The sequence below is a fragment of the Leopardus geoffroyi genome, chromosome C2 (assembly GCF_018350155.1).
Source record: "Leopardus geoffroyi isolate Oge1 chromosome C2, O.geoffroyi_Oge1_pat1.0, whole genome shotgun sequence".
Taxonomy (NCBI): domain Eukaryota; kingdom Metazoa; phylum Chordata; class Mammalia; order Carnivora; family Felidae; genus Leopardus; species Leopardus geoffroyi.
The window spans coordinates 46,129,471-46,143,413 of record NC_059333.1 but is presented as its reverse complement, the minus strand read 5'-3'; the positions used below and the strand labels follow the sequence as shown (position 1 = coordinate 46,143,413).

Genomic DNA, 13,943 nt, shown 5'->3' with positions numbered 1-13,943 from the left:
TGTTGGGGAGAAAGAGCCCTGTGATTATGGGTGAAAAATAGGTGTATTTATGGGTCCTCTGGTATTCATCATCTTCAGGAAGTTTTAATAACTTGAACACTGAACTAATTCCAACAAGATGAACTCAGTGATGGGTAAAATGTTGCCACCAGCAGGTGAAATTTAAGAATGCCCAAGGTGGCCACCAACTTTCCCTAAGTCCCATGTGACTACTTTGGGACAGGTTTAGGCTGCAAATGACCTAACGCTTGTGGATAGATGGTGATAGCATACCATCAGTATGGCACTCCTGCAGGGGGACAAATGGGTTTAGGACTTATTGCAACTGGGAAGACCACACACTGTTGAGGGTTGTGGGGCATCTCAGTAAAAGAGTGTTGGAAGGCTTTATAGGATTTGGGCTCTGGTTAGGTGATTTTTTAGGAGGGTTAAGAGAGTGGGGCTTTGCTCTGAGTTGGATGCTGTCAGAAAATAGGGAGTCTAATTGGGTCTTCTGTAGGCAGGAGGAGTGAAAGGAAGCTGAAGTTGGAATTAGTAAAATGGGATCTGCTTCCCGGATTAGCAGGATGGGGACCTGTGGTCCTTTTGGAGGTTTGGACAAAGTTCTTGCTTTTGCCTGAGTTCTGACATGATTGTGGAGCAGTCTTGTTTTAGTCTGGCTCTCTCACAGAGAAGGGGCCTTGCTTACTGTTGGTGTTCAGGGGGACTGTGTTCAGCAGAGCACCGACACGTGGCTGTGAGCTCCAGGCCCAATCTCGGGCTGCTTGGTATTTTCTCCATGGAGTAAGAGTCTCATTTTTACTAATTTTTATTAAAACCTTTATTTATCATAGTTGAGAATCACTGAAATAGTCTATAAGGTTGCCTGTAACATCGATTCTATTTATATTTTTAGTACAATCTTTAGGGGAAGTTTAGAATTAGTTTGGTCCTATTCAAAACAGATTTTTTTCAGCATATATTTTCATCTTTATAGAACCGTTTTCTGAGTATCCGCTTATGGCACGGAATATCTTCTCTAAGTTAGTTTTCCTTGTCTTAGCCATTATCGTCCATAAGGCTCTGTTTTTTTGAGACTCTTTAACCAGATGACCCTGTAAGATTAGTCTGTTTTTAATGGCTACTTTTTCACTAAGTTAAATCTAACTTGGGAAAGGACTATTTTTTTATTTCTGTGAATTTTATTAGCTGGCTTTTATGATCTTATGCTTGACCTACATGGATAGAATAATTTGCTATGATTATACAACTAGTTGGTGAGATGGTGCGGTTTGAATGCAGTCCTTTCAGGGTCCACGTGTAGAGCAAGAGGCAGAGGACAGAAACTGGGGAAGGGAGTGTTGTGTGCAGAAGGCACGGTGGCCCTATTGTAACAGTTGTCATGCTTCCATGGTATTGTATACATCTATTTAATATGCTTAACCATCTATCGTTACTGATCTGTTAAACATCTGCCCTGGAAGAATGAGCTCCATAAGGATGTAAACTATATTTCAGTATCATTATAAATATAGGGTAAGCCAATACTTGAGTTGCAGGGTACCCCACATTTAGATTTTACCCACAGACAAGATTCAACCTGGGTTTCCTCTTGTGAAGGTTGTCTTTCTCCCTGTGGGTCTTCTAGGTGGACAGTTACCAAGGTTGGACAGCACAGTGAGACTGCAGTTTAAAGACCACACCATCCTCACAGTAGGGCTGCATCAGGATCAGTCTGTGAGTATACAGAGGGGAGGAGGTTTCCTCTTTTCTCAGAACATTTCTGTCACGGGCCTCAGGTTATCAAATTAACAAACGGCCCCTGCCTTTACCCCTCATGCATCTGTCCTCGTAACTTTGTGCCCTGGCTTTACATCAATCAGATGGTGCTTACATCTCACTGGGCCAGAGAGGCCTGCCTGTTGGACGGTTGGGGTTTGCCCTCATCCCCACAGATTCTCCTTTATTCCCCTCATGTGGGGATTATTGCCTGGTCTCAGGCCATACTGCTCTTGCTCAGATAACTGCAGACCCTTGTTCATGCACCTCCCTCAGTCCCTCTCCCCTCCTGAATGTTGTCCAAATCTATCATTTACATATGGCTTTGTGAAGGTTTCTTCTCAAAAAATCTCTATCTTGTAGATCATGGAGAAGAAAGTCGACATTCCATAACCTTGTCACCTAATCCTATGGTTGCCAAAACTGGCTGATCCTTGACTCTACTGAAATTTTTTTTTTTTTTTTTGGAGAGTGAGTGCCAGTGGGGGAGGGGCAAAGAGAGAGAAGGAGAATCTTAAGCAGGCTCCATGCTGGGCATGCTGATTCAGGGCTTGATCTCACTGTTGTGAGATCATGAGCTGAGCTGAAATCAAGAGTCGGAGGCACAAATGCCTGAGCCACCCAGGTGCCCCAACTGGAAAAGTTTTAGAAGTTTTAAATTCCTGGGTTTCATCTGCTCTGGGTTGGAGCTTCTGTATTTATTAGTAAAGCTCCCTGGACACCATCCCCTGCCCTATGACTTCACCCTCTTCCTTTTAATTCGCTATCTTGATAGGTACTCCATAAATGATTGGAAGGGGATGAGAGTGTGGGGCAGCTAGGTGTGTCTATAAGCAGACTGTCACAGCCATCATGGCCAGACCTGGAGAGGACTGATTTATAAAACACACAGGAAAAAAAACCTCAGAAGTATACACTCTTGTATTACTATTTAAAAAAAAAAAAAAATCCTAGTTATTCTGATAATCAGAATTATTCTGATATACAGAATTTGAGACCTTCTGTATCAGGCCAAGGTCTTTGACCCTGATGTAAGAGGTGACCAGGAATGAGTGAGGGTTCTGATTAGGATGATAAACCCCTCTGTGTAGGATGGAAAGGAAGGGAAGTTGGGACTATTTGGGAGGCTACTGTAATTGGAAGTTTTTATAGCTCCTGTGGCTGGTAATATTTGCTCCATGGTGTTCATAAATTGTCAGCTTATCTATAACTGGGAATGTCAAATTCTGACATAAAACTGTGCTGTTAGGATCAAAGGAACAAACTTGTGTTTCATTGATAAGTTGATATGTAAACATTTGTTTTTTTAATTAAACCCCATTTCTGATGATGTTCTACCAGCTACACTCTTTAAAAAGTGCCTATTTGTTACATACAAATAGTAATCTGATTATAATATATACCTTGTATATAATCATTTTGTGTCAAAAAGATTCTTTACAGTATTCTGGGTGTTGAATTTCATTATTGGAAAACATTCCTAGTAGTCACCTCCTATTTTGTTGTTGACAACTTAACCCACCCCTCCCCTTTTTTCTTTTAAAGGACGAAACTCAGGAAAAGATGATTTACATCTATCATTCCTTAAAGAACAGGAGAGAGACACACATGATGGGAAATGAGGAAACAGAGGTCCGTTCCAACCTAAAATGTCTTTCCTGTGATTTGGTGGTGGCTGGGAAGAATGTGTTACCTTTGATTTATGGGTGATGTGCTTTTTTATGATCGCAGCATGGACTTAACATTTCACACAATTGACAAAGCCCTTGCATGGGGATGATGAAGCCAGTTTTGTGATGTACATATACCAGCTTTAAAAGATACTAGCTGGGACTTGCAGCCTTGAAGGAAATGTGTAATGTAATAAATATGAAGCAGTGCAAATGACTATTATATAAACTAGGATGCCTTTCATAAAGTCTAAATTTTTATATGGGAATTGGCCAGTTCTGTAGGTTGCCTAATTTTAAGGTTATCAAAAATGATGTACTGATAACTATAGAAGTTTTTTTTTATGAAAGTACATTTTTTATCTAAATGGTTTGTCCTTTTTCAGTCTCATGGACTTCGCTTTCCTTTATCACATATGGATGCACTGAAGCAAATTTGGGGCCATCCAGCTGTTTCTGTCAAGAACCTGAAACTTCCTACAGATGAGGAAAAGGAAAATCTGGTGTTATCCCTCTGGACTGAATGCTTAATCCAGGTAGTCTAGTGCCTTTCCAGAGTTGAGAATGGACCATCTGTTACATACATATGAGAAGAGGAGGAGCAAACATTTATGTGCTAGGCAGCTTCTATTGCTTTCAGTCAGCAGCCTGGGAATGGTTCTACAGCAGCTTTCCTTACAACTGTCCTTACCTAACAACGTGAGACCTCCCTGTTTCAGGAAGTTGGTTGGCCATGTGTATTACAGAGGCACATGGAGGAAAGAATGGCAGATGAAGTATATGTCTCAGAAAGTAACAAAACCGTACTTTTGAGAAACTTCTTTAATCCAGTGTGGTAGAAAAGGTACAACTCGAATAAATGTATCACTGAAATTTGAATGTCATTTACCTGGCTTTGTTCTTTGGAAGAAACAACTTCTTTAAAGAGCCTCACTGGCTCTATAAAAATCTTTTCAACAATTAAAGAAATTTTAAATTGGTTTTTTACAATGAAAATATACATACCTTTGTGTATACATAACCCCCCCATTAAAATAAATTTACCCCTATAAGTTTCATTAAATACTGCCAAACTAATGAGAGTCACTCACATCTATGGGCTTAAGGGAGTTTTACAACGCTGCTTCAAAGATGACAAAAAGCCTGAGAGTGAAGGAAAAAAACTCAATATTTACATGGAAAGACCAAGTCTCTATAAAAAAAATGCTCAAAATAGCAGGTCTTTGTGTTTAAACAATTCACTGGTATTTTATATTCTAAAGTGCTTATAGGGGGATATTTAAAAATATTGCTAGCAGATTGAATCTATATAAAAATAGGTGGTTTTTTGCTTTCTGGTAAAAGTTGGGGATGAGGGGGAACAGCTGTCTCAATTTGTTTAAAACCAACTCAGGAGGAAAAAATACTAATTTTTAAAGGTGGTAACCATTACTTGATATCCAACCTGATTTTGCTTATAAATGGAAAGCTGAGTTTTCAGTCATTTTATTAAATAAAATGGTAGAGTCAAGGCTCAAATACTATTTGGGTTTTCATTTGAACATCTGAAATTTACTTCAGCAAAGAAAACTGTGACTAAACACTCCTCGAGGACAGATCAGGCAGAATCTAGGATGAGGCCTCAGCACCAGGACAGGTGACCACTGGTTACAGTCTTGCCACCCTGAAGGGTGCCTGTTACTACAGAGGAAAAGGATGGCCACAGGTTATTTGTGCTTTTTTTTTTTTTTTTTTAGTTTGGCCACAGAAAATATGCCAGTACTTGAGCCTTTTTCCTAACAAAGCTGAGGTCCTCCCTGGGGTCAGTTACAAGTGTGAATGCTTAAGGTGCTTCTGTTATAAAAGCTTCAATAGAGAAGAACCTTTAAGGTTACCTAAATACAGCAGCTTAATAGGAAGGCTTATTAAATGTTTTCAGGTATTGCTAAAAAAGTTATCTTCTAGGAAAAGTACAACTTGACCTAAAGGAATCTGTTTTCCTGTGCTTAGCACTCACACCCATCTACTAGGAGGATCTTAGGAGAGAAAACACACACTTGATGGAGATCAAGCAGGAATAGAACCTTTCACAGAAATCAGAACATGTGTTCGTCATAGGAACATTGAATAGCTGGCAAGAACACTTTGAGCTTTTCCACGGTTAACAACAATGGTTTGGAACCTGGGAGAAAACCTTCTGCTCAGTGATGGAGAAGTCTGAGGACAAGGAGCTTCCTCTCCATGGGATGTGAAGTTCCTTCTTCCTTTGCTCTTTCTCGAGATGTTGCCAATTCTCTTACAATATTTCAATGTCCCATTTCTGTGTTTCTTCTCCCTCCAGGGGTTGATTTACAATTACATGAGTCTTGTCATAATAATTTCCTCCTACAATAGAAATTCCAAAAGAAAAGATGATTTGTTCACACAGGTGCTTAACCATGTTCACAAGCTTTTGTTCATCCCATTGTGTGGTAGACTGATATTTGATTTACAGAGCAGCCTGAGATGGAAAACTGAGTTTAAATAAGCTTAGCTGTTATTAACCTCAAACCGGACCTTATCATGGCTCAAACTGAAAAACTAAGGGGTGTAAATTGTTCAGAATCGCTTTGTTGGGGCACAGTGCTTTTGCAGTCAAAGCGCTGGGTCGGAGGCAGCTCTGGCTGAATGTCAGGGGCTGTGATTTTGCTTCCACACAGACAGTGGCTATGACTAAGCCAGTTAAAGCAACAGCCTGGACCTTGCTAATAAACATGCTTGAACAATACCCACCGTCAGTTTTAACTGAGGGTTTTTAAGGAGTACAGCAGTTCACAGCAAAAAGAGGTTTCTTTCTAAGAAACAGGACATCTTATAGTTGATGAAGCTTCACATTTACAAATGTTCTCAAAGATCACGTAGCAAATGAGGATTTTACAACTGTACTAATGTACAAAAACCTTCTAAGGTTTGTCCTTAAGCTTTTCCTACTTGATCCAAGTAGCTAATTGTTTTGTTCATTAAAACAGCGTTATCTCTTTTCAAGAAGAATTAGAAATAGCTTAGTATTTCTTTTACCCAGGAAGAGGAGGAGGTTTGGAATTTAAATTACATCCAGGGACACACAACGTTTGTCCTGTGGGTTTGTTCAAAGGCCCACCTTTAACATCAAGGACAAGCTGATCACTGAGATAGGAGCTGATGGTTCCATTTCTGTTCAGCCTCCACTTCTGCCGGAACTGTCCGTGTTCGGTCCATAGAGCCACTTTGGCTCCAGGTGTGTCCCGGCCACCAATCACATCCAGGCATGTATCACTGGCCTAAGAGGATTAGGAAGAAAATTGGCAGCACTGTGTTATCTCGAATCAAGTGAACGGGGTCCCTTTTCTTTACACAACTCCCATCTAAAAAAGAAGACTGTATAGCATAGTTACAATTCCACTAACTTTTTAAGTCTTCTTTATGGCCGAGAGAAGGAGATGGTACAGAAATAGATCTACTGAAATAGAGGTGCTCATTTTTTAAAAGGATACCTGCATCTGACAACAGATGGTCAATGAAGGTTTGCTGCATTACAATTAAATGTTTATTAGCATAAACGTATCGGATCACTGGAGCTTGGTTTTCCTATAAAAGCATCCGTGATGTGCTAGATAGCCATATGATAATTACTCTTAAGTGCTTTTCATTTTTGTTGATGAGAAAAAGGTAGGCAATCCATTGGTGACATAATAAAACTGGTGTTCTGTTCCCCAGAGCATCAAATGTAATGGAGCATCACAAATGTAAACTTGGTTTTTCTAAGCTTTCTCCAGTAACAACTTCTTGTACTACTGCTTCCTTGTGTATTTTGAAAGCGAAAGGTTCAACATGTTTAAATCACAGACACCTGATTTTACCTGGGCCACAGTAAGGAATGTGTCACAAAAGCACAATGTCCAGTTGAATCCAGTGAGTTGTCACTGGTTTTAAAAAATCATTTAGGGGCGCCTGGGTGGCGCAGTCGGTTAAGCGTCCGACTTCAGCCAGGTCACGATCTCGCGGTCCGTGAGTTTGAGCCCCGCATCAGGCTCTGGGCTGATGGCTCAGAGCCTGGAGCCTGTTTCCGATTCTGTGTCTCCCTCTCTCTCTGCCCCTCCCCCGTTCATGCTCTGTCTCTCTCTGTCCCAAAAATAAATAAACGTTAAAAAAATTAAAAAAAAAAAATCATTTAGGCATATCCAGTGTGTGATAACCGTAGTTTTTCACTTCAAATAGAGAATTTTCCCATCTAGAAAATTCAGTTTCTAAGTCGATTTCACTGAAAAGCCTTAATAATATACATCACAGTATCTGAATAATCATGCAACTGTTTCTAGGAAGGTGCATTATTTTAAGTATTTTTTTAAATGTTTATACACTTTTTGAGAGACCGAGTGCGAGCAGGGCAGGGGCAGAGAGAAAGGGAGACAAAGAATCCGAAGCAGGCTCCAGGCTCTGAGCTGTCAGCACAGAGCCCGACGCGGGGCTCGAACTCACGGACCGCGAGATCCTGACCTGAGCCGCAGTCGCTCAACCGACTGAGACACCCAGGTGCCCCGACCTTTGCATTATTTTATACTCCCATTTCATCGGGCAAGATTCTGGTTTCCAAAAGAAAAAGCCAAAAGGCAGGGCGAGGTATCAGTGGGTGGTTACCTTGGACTTGAAGAGTCCTCGGCAGTAGTGCCAAACCTGAGTGGTCTTGCCGCTATAGGGAGAAACGCACACAGATGTTGCCCTTGTGTCAGCGACATTGCCGGTGACAGTCAGGTACTCGTCCTGGGCCCGGTTCCTTATTCTGATGTACACTGCAGGCTAGCACAGGGGAGAGACTGCCAATTAGGAAAAAACATTATGAACCTGGCAATCAAGCCTTCCACAGGACAGCAGCTTAGAAGGCAGGCGGTGACGGAATTCGGCTTGCTGTGCACTTGAGCCCTTCCTCCCTTGAGTCAGTATGTTTAAGTTACTATTTTTCTACTGACAGACCTCAGGTCACTGAACACTTTTCTCAACACGGCCCTTTTGGAAAAGTGAAAGGTAATAGTTTCATTCGTTAAAATGCCACATGGCAAGGGGCGGTGAAGCATGCCGGACTTGCTCAGTTTCATTCAGGAACCAGGGTGTCCCATCTGTGCTGGGAGAGCAAGGGGAGGAGGAGGAGGGCGAGATACTGCCCACCTACAAGGCTCTAACAACAACTTAGCGAACACTGCAATAATGAGACCCACTGTTTGAGCTACTGTTAAGTGCCAAACGCCTGCTGTGAAAGTCTTGAAAAACCCAGGTAGCTGAGGGCCTGAGCAGCTGTGGTAGTGTGTTTAATTTATACGTTGTGGGCCTTTACACTTCAAGAGAAGAGACTATGTATGTTTAATCACTATGTGGGTATTCAAGAACTTCATCCCCTGGGCCTGGAATACATACACAAAGTTTTCAAATACAATATTAAATCTAGGACTTGCCTCTAAGGATAATAGTTAATATTTATTGAGAGCTTAGTATATGTCAAACAGCGTGCTAAAATAAATGCTTTCTGGGCTATTGTATTATCTGTCCAAGTCAATAACCAGAAGAACCCTTTAAGAAAGTACAATTATGAGCCAAATTTACAAAGTTAACACAGATGTGCAGAAGCCAGGTTGGCCTTCACCAAAACTGTCCCTCTTAACCACGATGCTCTAAGGTTTGCTTACGTGTACTAATTATCCTCAGACACAGAGAACAAGAGAAGGTGGTGGTGTGAGTTAAGTCAGAGGAGGAAGGGACACAGCATAGGATGGAAACGCCCCAGAAACCATTTTTTCAGCCATAGGCCTCCTGTCTTAATGAAATAAAATACAAGACACTCCACATCCCCACCTTGGGTCATATGCTGGCACCCTAATCAGAATTCTGCTAGATAATAACAAACCATCTATTTAATAAGGAAGCACTTCCACTCTGAGAAACTCAAGTGCTAGGTAAATGCAATAATGTATCATGGTAAGCCCGCCATATTCTACTCTTTTGAAACTCAGATCAACTGAAAGCCAGCTGAATTTTGGTATATTGCTGCCACGTTCGGCCTTTCTAAGGAAGTAAACATTCTGAGTACTTAGGCAAATAGAAGGACACATTTGTATCTGGCCATTTAAAGCCGGTAAAAAAGACCTCTACTAGCAAAATGTTTTCAATGCTTCAGAGCACTACCACATTCATACTGACACAGTAATGAATGTGCTTAAATTATCTATGATTGATAATAAGTTTATAGGAGGGATATAATTCTGTAAGTCTCCCACTGCCAATTTTTAATTCTTGAGGCTTCAGTACAGCTTTATTAGTTTCTTTACTTTGCACACAGAAAACAGGCGTGAGGTGTGACCTTCACAGAGGACACAATTCCAATTATGTTAGGACCAAACATTACAGTTTTAATCAATTAACTCAAGCAAAGTACTAATTACCCTTATTACACACTTGTAGTCTGACTCTTCTGTAATTACACTTTAAAATAGTGATGTGCATTATAAGTGCCTTAGTGACTTCCTAATTCCCAAACTCAAAGAGGATCGCATTTTAATTATTCCTGAATTTCCACACAAGAAGATGAATTACAGCAGTACCGAGAGCCTCACCAAAACGGAAATGACCCATAATAATACTGTTTTAGAAACCCAGAATTCCTTCACTGGGTTCTAAAGCTGTGGCCTAAATAAACAAAGACAAAATAATCTATAAAAATATTCTTAAAATTGATTATTAAACCAGAATGGGAATCAGGTCCTAAAGCACAACACAATAACAACACAGTGTTAACTGTCAAAAAACTTCTGTGTGAAATTAGAGGCTGTTGTTCTAGCTATCCTTGATCTCGGGACCCTGAACAATCACAGAGACCTTCTCCAGTAAGGAGCTACGTTTCACAAGTGAGAGGATAGTCTTAGCGTCTAGGTTGGCCTCTAAAGTTCCTAACAACATAGGAGTAAGCATTATTATATAGTTGGGAAAAGCTAAACTGAATTCCCACTTCTGCCTTGCTTTTTCCTATGGTTTTCAGTAGGATTACCCACCATCTCACGTGACCGGAGTGAGGAATAAGCCAGATGTGAAGGTCATGAAATTCTGTACCACCAACTCTTTGCCAGGAAAAGCCTGCTCACGTTTAGTGTCACTCAGAAGAGCATCTCTAATTCTCTCAAGGGACACTGACGAAGGAGCTTTCAAAATAAATGTGTTCCCACAGTAATGTAAGCCAGATGTCGTGTCAGGCTCTTTACATACATGTTCTTATTTAATCCTCACAACAATACTGAGAGGTGAGCAAGGGGATCGCTGTTTCATGAGAGGAATCTGAGGTGCCAGGAAGTGAAGTCACTCACCCAAAGTCACACTGCTTACAAGTGGCAGAGCCAGGATTTGAACCAACAGAACCAGAGAGTGGTGGGAAGGGGCACAGTGTGGATGTGTGTGTGGCGGGGGGCAGGGGCAGCAAGACCACTTACTGGCTGCCATATGTCCAATCTGAACATCAGAGCCTCAGCACTTCTATCCACTATGCCACCCTCAGCTCAGTGCCTGGAATGTACGGTGCCACTCTGTAAATGTTAATCTTATTTTGGACAAAGTTAAGCGTGTGGCTGCTCAACACAAATTTTAGAAAATAAATCTGGGTTCAAATCCTGGTTCTGACAGTTGGAGGACTTTTGCTAATTTGCTTTACCTCTCTGACCTTTATTTTCCCATCTGGAAAATGGGAATAACAACTCCTACCTTAAAGGGCTGTTGTTGGAATCAAGTGAGAAGTCTTTCAAATTAGAAGTCAAATGGCATATCCACTGACGATCGCACCTGATCGCCTGGCTTGGCTTTCCCACCTTCTGTGAAACCTCCCATGGCTCCACACATGCTGATATTTCCTTTCTGTGACCCAGAAGCTTTTGAACGGAAGATCGACAAGCAGTAGGTGTGTAAGATCCATCCTGAGTTTTATTAAGTAGGGGAAAACATCCAAGTACTTAGAAAGTAAAACTAGGGCAGTCTCTGACTTCATTGTTTCGTTTGCTTTCCACAGACCTGATGATATTTATTTTTTCCATGAAAGGTCAACAAGGTCAGTAAGATTGTGGACTCAAACCTAAAACCCAACATTGACCTTAGATACAATTTAATGAATTGGTTAACATCTACAAGATTTCTCATCCTAATTTGATCCCCTTGTAACATAAATGTCAAACTAAATGGTCAATATTTCAGATGCTGTGGTTCATGACATTTGTACTAGAAAAATCAAGCTATTTTGGATCTTATGGGTTTTTTCTCTTCTCCTTACCTGCTTCATAGGACGGAGGGAACCAATTGTTTTCCATCCACTGAATGCTGTCCAATTTGGGATCTCATTAGGCTCAAGTAGGATTTGTCTTCCTAAGAAATTGGATCCTTCATAAGCTATCCACCTATATAAAAACAGGAAAAAAACAGAATACTTAAAAACAAAAAGCAATCTCTTATCAAAAACACCTTCTTGTGTACAAGGTTCATTCTTTAAAACTTCTGGGTTTGTAGATTTTCAAAGAAAAAATGTATAACTGTTTTTTAACAGAAAGGATAGGAGGGACTGGGAGGAAGCCCACTGCACTGGGGCTCAGAAGATTTGCATTCTAGTTAGGATTCTGGTTTCCTTACTTCTTTTTTTTTTTTTTTTTTTTAAATTTTTTTTTCAACGTTTATTTTATTTTTGGGACAGAGAGAGACAGAGCATGAACGGGGGAGGGGCAGAGAGAGAGGGAGACACAGAATCGGAAACAGGCTCCAGGCTCTGAGCCATCAGCCCAGAGCCCGACGCGGGGCTCGAACTCACGGACCGCGAGATCGTGACCTGGCTGAAGTCGGACGCTTAACCGACTGCGCCACCCAGGCGCCCCTGGTTTCCTTACTTCTAAAACAAGGTTCCCTCCGGGTCTAAAATTCTGTGTGTCTTTGATAATGCTTTTTTTTTTTTTTTTTTTGTAACAGTTTAACATTCAAAGACAGACCACAGCCTTTCCCTGTTACCAGTTACAAAATACTAGGTTTACTCTCCCATGCGTAGGCTCATCGCCAGGTGTCCTTCAGGGTCTCTCTAGGTGGTTCCAGGGAACTCCCAGGCACACCTCCTTCTATAACTTCTCCAAGGTCACCAAGGACAACTGAAAATTATCTACAGAAATCCACTCTCTTGCTTTAAGGCCCAGCTCTGTTGCAAAGCCTGCTCACTGCTCTTGAGGCCTCCAACTGGGGCCAAGTTAAAGCATGTAGAAGCGTTCAGGGCCTTGAGGGGAGTCTCAAGACTTAAGTGGCCACATTCATTCTTTTACTGACTGGCATGTGAATAGTTGTGACTGAGATAGGATGGCCAACAAACTGAAATCATCATCTGGTCCTTTATGGAAAAAGTTTGGTGAGCCCTGATTTAGCTCAACAGCTAAGGGTTATAATAAACTGGGATTGCCAGGAAGATATGAAATTCTCAGGACTCAACGTCACCACAAACAGTGCTTTCAGAAAGTTAAGTGTGGAAGATGAGGTGGCTACCTTGCCTGGTTCAGACAAAGCACTCTGCTTGCTTCTCACAATCAAGATCAGGCTTGGCCTGATTTTTCATGGAGAGAATAGGATATTTGGCCTTCCCTCTGCCCCTTCTTGCGTACACGAATCTAAACTATAGAGAGGCTCATCTACCTCTCCAGCTGTGCAGACTTTTTAAATAGGCAGGGAAGTTTCAGTTATAAGGCAAGACTTTAATAAACTACACCGCACCATACATTAATCTTAATGGATTCCATAGCTAAAAAGCATTAAAGCTTGACAAATCGGAGATATGGGATAATACGGGGATTAAACAAAACAAAATATGTCAACAGGGCAGCTGGCTGTGCATTAAGTCCTATTCTGAGCCATCTGCAGCCTAGGAAAACCTTCAGACAGCATTCTCTATTCCTTACTCTGTGTACTGATTTTCTCTTAGAGAATCCAGAACAGGCAGAGTAGGTGGATAATAAGTGAAAGAGAAGAAATAATGTCAAGGTAAAATAGTACCAGTTTTCTACAAAAGAGTGAAATAAGAAATGGGAAGAAATTACAACAGGTGAGTCAATAATTATCAGTTCCACTTAGGAAAGTAAAGAAAAGTGTAAAAATGCTGTGAAACTCGTATTATCACCAGGATGTAGAATTCAAAAGACTTAGTTAAGTGGTAAATAATATACTAGTATCTAGTATGGGAATTATTATGCTTAGAGAGAGTATGTCAATTTATGGTTAAGAAACACCACTGTCAAATGCTCTGAAGAAGAAAAATTAAATTGCTATACAGGTGACTATTCAAACTTCATTTATTATAATAGTTGACTTAATTTTCAAATCAATTTATATTCTTGGCCGTCTCTTCTGTTATCCCCAGGCACTTAAATAAGCAGAGTTGATTATCACACAATTTAAAAGTCATAAGAAATAAAAACAATCATCTTTATATTAATCATCAAGAGCTATGTGCGGTCTTTTAGTTCACTTTTG

General features: G+C 40.8%; 2 protein-coding genes across 11 annotated transcripts in view; one reads left to right on the top strand and one right to left on the bottom strand.

Moving 5' to 3' along the window:
- RIOX2 (ribosomal oxygenase 2) overlaps positions 1-4,307 on the top strand; it is a 28,275-nt gene extending 23,968 nt beyond the window's left edge. For all 8 annotated transcript variants that reach the window (XM_045501737.1, XM_045501733.1, XM_045501732.1 and 5 more), the window contains exons 8-10: positions 1,628-1,716; positions 3,304-3,390; positions 3,815-4,307. In XM_045501737.1, the coding sequence (XP_045357693.1) occupies positions 1,628-1,716; positions 3,304-3,390; positions 3,815-3,973 (335 nt within the window). In that variant the 3' untranslated portion in view covers positions 3,974-4,307. The remainder of the gene's footprint in view (positions 1-1,627; positions 1,717-3,303; positions 3,391-3,814) is intronic.
- CRYBG3 (crystallin beta-gamma domain containing 3) overlaps positions 4,233-13,943 on the bottom strand; it is a 129,786-nt gene continuing 120,075 nt past the window's right edge. For all 3 annotated transcript variants that reach the window (XM_045501726.1, XM_045501728.1, XM_045501727.1), the window contains 4 exons: positions 11,722-11,845; positions 8,064-8,222; positions 6,547-6,706; positions 4,233-5,792 (listed from right to left, as the gene is read on the bottom strand). In XM_045501726.1, coding sequence (XP_045357682.1) covers positions 5,704-5,792; positions 6,547-6,706; positions 8,064-8,222; positions 11,722-11,845 — 532 coding nt within the window. In that variant the 3' untranslated portion in view covers positions 4,233-5,703. The remainder of the gene's footprint in view (positions 5,793-6,546; positions 6,707-8,063; positions 8,223-11,721; positions 11,846-13,943) is intronic.